At 36.7% G+C, this 6000-nt stretch overlaps 1 protein-coding gene across 1 annotated transcript; it reads right to left on the bottom strand.

The window, feature by feature from the left end:
• Window positions 1-4463: 4463 nt before the first annotated feature.
• On the bottom strand, window positions 4464-4946 carry LOC138890159 (uncharacterized). The gene has a single exon (XM_070173523.1). It carries the CDS (start codon window positions 4944-4946, stop codon window positions 4464-4466), a length of 483 nt encoding a protein of 160 aa, XP_070029624.1.
• Between the last annotated feature and the right edge of the window lie 1054 nt (window positions 4947-6000).

Here is a 6000-nt window from a genome sequence, read left to right as displayed (position 1 = left end):
TGATAAAAGATAATTAAATAAATATTACATCATAGTCAAATTTAGTTTAAGTACCACATAAATATTTAACTTTCGCCTCTATTCTCCCATAAATGCTCGATTAATGCATTACGAAGTGCGAAATGTGTATCATTAGATATCTTACATTTGCATTTTTTATTTTTAAATAATGGTTATATCTCTTTTTATACAATTATAATAATAATAAAATTAACTTATAATTTTATATAAATATAATATATACAAAATTAATATATCAAAAAATAGGATATAAAATTAAAATTATAAAGATCTTAATATAAAAATTAATTATATACACAATATATGATAAATTAAAAGTCCAAAAACTAAAAAGATTGAATAAAATAATAATAAACCAAATTTGGAGTGATGAATAGTGTTGCACCAAATTTAATGCAATACTATTCATGCTCTATAATGGTGCAAGATTTAGTATTGCATTTGAGCAAAAAAATACCATTTCTTGCACCAAATTTAGATTTGGTGCAAGAAATAATGCAGCCTTGGGGATGGTCTTAGGAAATCAATAAACTTTAAATTGGACATTGCAAATAGGATTCCTTCTTGGAGTAAAATAACGTATGTGCCGCCATTAACTTTATTCTTGTAGGAGAAATTGAATTAGCTGACTCCCACATCGGTAGTATACTATTGCAAGCCGTCTATGGAGATCTATATAAACTCATGCGCTCTTATTCGTTGAGCATCAAGTCGCATTATTTACAAGCTATTTGAGTCTAGTTTTGTGGACTCGAAAGCATTAGCGCGAAGGTAATCTCTTCTTCCTTTTATGTGATTTTTTTCCTTTCTTGTGCTTTTCTTTCTTTGTTGTGCCATTTTTAAGGTCAAATGAGAAAAGTCGTCGAGTGCTAAGTTGACGAGCAATTCCATGACATCCCATCGAAGGATAAATTCGCAACAACTTATAGACGGTTAAATCCACAACAATTTATAGACGGATGGATCTTGCAACAATTTATAGACAGATCAATTTGCAATAACTTATAGACGGATAAATTCATAACAACATATAGAAGGACAAATTCCCATCACCATATAGACGGACACATCAACATCAACATATAGACGGACACATCCACCTCAACATATTGACGAACAAATCCACATCAATATACAAACAGACAAATTCACATCACCATATAAACGGATAAATCTGTATCAACATATAGGCGGACAAATCCACATCACCATATAGACAGACAAATCTGTATCAGCATATAGACGGACAAATCTACCTCAACATATAGACGGACAAATCCACATCACCATACAGACGGACAAATCCACATCATCATATAGACGGATAAATCCACTTCAACATATAGACGGACAAATTTACATCACCATATAGACGGACAGATCCACAAAGAGACCAACTTAAGGTGCAAAGGGACTTAACTGTCCACCTTAATATTGAAAAATTATAGTTCCTTTTAAGGACAAGAGGCCAACCTAAGGTGCAAAGGGACCAATATGTCCACCTTAAGATTAGAAAATTATAAAGCCTCGGCTTAAAGGCTTGGTGGATTTGTAGACTTCAACTTGAAGATCGACAAATTTAATGACTTGAAGGATTTGAAGATTTGGCAGACTTTGATGCATCAACTTGGAGAGCGGTGGACTTTAAACTTCAACTTGAAGAATTAGCAGACTTGAAGACTTCAACTTAAAGAATTGGAGGGCTTAAACAACTCAACTTGACTGGTGAACTTAAGGACTTCAGCTTGAAGACCTATGGACTTGGAGGGCTTGAATACTTCAACTTAAAGACTAGCGGACTTGCAGACTGTTACACCCCGCAATATTACGTCTATATTACGTTCCGCAGTATTATATTACGACAATATTATGCTCCGCAGTAATATGTTACGATGATGTTACCCTCTGCAGTAATATATTACGATGATGTTACGCCCAGTAGTATTAAGTTACAATAGTGTTCTACCTAGCAGTATTACATTACGGTGATGTTACGCTTCGAAGTAATAAGTTACGACAGTGTTGCACCCTGTAGTATTACATTATGGTGATGTTACGTTTCGCAGTAATAAGTTACGACAGTGTTGCACCCTGCAGTATTGTACGTTGAATTTGTCGTAAGGTAATTGACATCAGTCCAAAGAAAAGATTATTTGGGGATTATAAGGATCATAAGTGATGAGTAAATTCGTGAAGGTAAGAGGGTAAGTAAAATCGAAGAAAACGATTTTTTGTCAAAGTTTGGCATTTTGGGATAAAATACGGCCCGAGCTAAAAATACCCGGTATTTATGGACTATTGTCATACAAGGTACTACATGGTCATGATAGTATGATGTATAAGGTATGTGGAAAGTGAGTAATATATTAAGTAATTTGTGGTAATTTTTAAATTATACGGGTAGTTAGTTAATTATCGGGTAACGGGACATTACTCAGTTAACTAATAAGTGGATAAAAATCAACTAAAATACACCACTCTCCACGTGGCACAAAGCCACCAATTTAAAGATATGACCATAAATTATTGAAAAGAGGTGTCAAACTCTTATCACTTTGTAGGAATTTGATAAACTCAAAAAAATGTGACATTATCACAATTTAGAACTAAACCCATTCAAAGGCTAGAATCACAAACATTTTCCACCAAAACCAAAGGAATTCAATATTATTCTTTCAAAACTTATGAAGTATCAGAAATATTTCCTCAAAAACGTTGGTGTCTTTATTCAAGAACCAAGTTTTAGTTGGAACAAGTTTTAGTTAAGTCCATTTATGACTTTGTTCAAAAACGTTAGTAGCAAAGCAGAACAAGTTCATTCAAGTGTAATTTCATTCATATTTTGCAGAAACATGTATGTTAAGGCCTTCCTTCTTTCTTTTGGCATGGTTCATATGATACTGAAGAAACGAGCAAACACACAGTTTTCATAAGTTACTCTATTCATAGAAATAGCAGGGGTGTCTATATTCTTGATTTCCCATAAAAAATACTATTATCTTCTGCTCGTGGGTCTCAGAATAATACGCAGTTAAAAAAAATTACCCGGAAGGAATATTGAGATTATTACGTATTTTTCATGCATTTCATACATGTGCATTGACCCATGACCAGATGGCGTTATATACGCGTATATATGTAAATATATGTATATGGGATATGGGAAAAGGTTACGGCGTTATATACGCACCACCACCTGATCAGCTGGTATATGATGATGATGTTGCCCATAGTAGCTGAAATATGATTCAAACGGCGTTATATACACGTATATATGTATGTATATGGGATATGGGAAATGTTATAGCGTTATATACGCACCACCACCTGATCAGTTGGTATACGATGATGATTTTGCCCACAATGGCCGATATGATATGATGGGATACCCTTAGAGACTGATGATGATGTTATGAAACGTGTACTTATGCATGACATGACATTCATACGCATATGCATGACGCTAAAAGTAATTTATGATTTACAAAGTTATTCAGACTTACAGGTTGAGTCATGTACTCTATATTTCTTCCATGTCTCTTATGTATTTATTTATGTGCCTTACATCCTCGGTACATTATTTGTACTGACGTCCCTTTTGCCTGGGGTCGCTGAGTTTCATGCCCGCGGGTCCTGATAGATAGGTCGAGAGCCCTCCAAATAGGCTATCAACTCAGCGGAAGATGTTGGTGCGCTCCATTTGCTTCAGAGTTGCGTATTTGGTTAGTATGATTTAGACATGTATTGTTTGGCATGGCGGGACTCTATCCCAACCTTTATGATATTTATGTATTCTTAGAGGCTTGTAGACATATGTCGTGTACGTGAAAGATTGTACGGCCTTGTCGGCCTATGTTTTGAGTTTATAAATGATTATGTTGGCCTATTAGGCCCGTATGTCATGTGTATATGATGATGTAATAAGAAAGATACGTTACGTTGGTAGTCAGTTGAGTAAGGTACCAGGTTCCCGTCGCGGCCCGTCGATTTAGGTCGTGACACAGACTTCAACTTGAAGACCAAAAACTTGAAGGTTTGGCGAACTCGAAGGCATAACAAATCTCCAGGCTTCATTGCAAATACTTGGTAGCCTCCTAAGACTATAATCATTCCATTGAAGACACCAATTTACCTTGGAAGCTTGTCCCCTTTAAATCAAATGAGATCCAAAGTTCAACAGAAGGATGACATTTCAGCTTGATTTTACATTTCTTCATACTTCACTCAGACATCAATTGGGACACTATGTATCTTTTGAAATCATGCGACTGAACTTAGAATGAAACTCTAAGATGCCTACGTACCTCGGTGAAGAGGATCAAGTCATACCGTAGTTCAGACTGGGTGATTTTTTTTATGGGGGCCGTACGAAGTTTAGACTCATTCGGGATATGAGTGTAGCAATATGCAGTTTAGGCTCATGCGTCAAGGAGCGTTGCAACTTAAGGATAATATTTCTTTAAAAATTTGTCATTTATAGGGCCGATTCTCATGCCATCTGCATCAACAACCTTGTAAGCCCCAGTTGAGTAAGCTTCTTGTACGACATATGGCCCATCCCATTTTGAAGTGAACTTCCCTATAAGTTTATGTGAAGTAATTATGGGTCTTCGTACGACAAGGACTTGATCTCCTGCTTGAAAGGATCTCGGGCGAACTCTTTTATTGAAGGCGCGAGACAATCGAGCTTGATAACATTCAAGACTTTGTTGAGCTTCCAACCTCTTCTCATCAAGAGTCTCCAATTTTTCCAATCGAACTCGAGCATTTTGTTCATTAGTGATCCTTTCTTGAATAGCTAGTCGTAATGAAGGTATTTGATGCTCAAGTGGCAAGACGACTTCGACTCTATAAACGAGTGAATAAGGAGTCGCTTGTGTTGGCGTGCGGTGAGTCATACTATATGCCCATAGAGCTTCTTCCATAAGGTCATTTCAATCTCGTTTGTATTTGGAGACGATTTTCTTTAACAAGTTGCATAGAGTTTTGTTGAATGCCTCAGCTAGACCATTGGCAGCAACATAGTACATTGAAAAGTTACGTTGCTTGAAGCCAAAGAGATCACAAATCTTGTTCATCAACCTATTATCGAATGGCTTTCCATTATCCGTTATTATGTAACGAGGAATGCCAAAACGATAAATAATATTTACTCGGATGAAACTTGCAAAATTTTCCTTCTTTACTTCCTTAAGAGCAACAACTTCAGCCCATTTTGAGAAGTAGTCAGTTGCAGCAAAGATGTATAGGTGCCCACCAGAGGACTTTGGCGGTGGTCCAACAACATCCAATCCCCCAGCGTCAAATGGCCAAGATGCAATAGTCGGGTACAACACTTTAGGAGGTTGATGAATAAAATTCGCATGGAATTAACAAGCCTTGCATCTTCAAGCGTAGTCCAAGCAATCTTTTACCATAGTTGGCCAATAATATCCCATCCTTTTTATATGGAAGTGGAGCTTTGGTCCAGACTGGTGTGACCCACATACCCCAGAATGTGCTTCTTACAAAGCTTGTATTGATTAATTTTCCCCTAAACATCGCAAGAGTACTCCCTCGAATGATCTTCTGTATAGGGTATCTTTGTAGTAAAGGAAGTGAGGTGCACAACGACGGATTTCAGTTCTTCTCCACAGATTTTCTGGAAGTATCCCATAGCATAAGTAGTCGATAATGGGTTGTCGCCATTCTTCTTTCTCGACTTCAGAAACAGCGACAAGATGCTTGAATTCATTTTCTTCACCTTGAGCCTCATTTGGTGGCGGTACTACCCATTTTTGGCAGACAATAACTTGCGCTTGATTAGGCAAGATTAACAATGAAGCTAGGGTAGCTAAAGCATCAGCCTTCTTATTTTCTTTCCTTGGTACATGCTGAATAGTCACATCACCGAGCCACCCTATTAATTTTTTAGCGTAATAATGATATGGGCATAGTTCAAGCTTCTTGACCTCGTAACTACCTAAAAGCTGATTGAAC

This window comes from Nicotiana sylvestris, chromosome 4, assembly GCF_000393655.2.
Source record: "Nicotiana sylvestris chromosome 4, ASM39365v2, whole genome shotgun sequence".
Taxonomy (NCBI): domain Eukaryota; kingdom Viridiplantae; phylum Streptophyta; class Magnoliopsida; order Solanales; family Solanaceae; genus Nicotiana; species Nicotiana sylvestris.
Note: the sequence above shows the minus strand (reverse complement) of the source record. Positions and strands in the feature narration are given on the sequence as shown.

Excerpts from the sequence above, each read along its gene's own strand:
- LOC138890159 (XM_070173523.1), bottom strand. The coding sequence starts at position 4,946 with ATGGAAGAAGCTCTATGGGCATATAGTATGACTCACCGCACGCCAACA.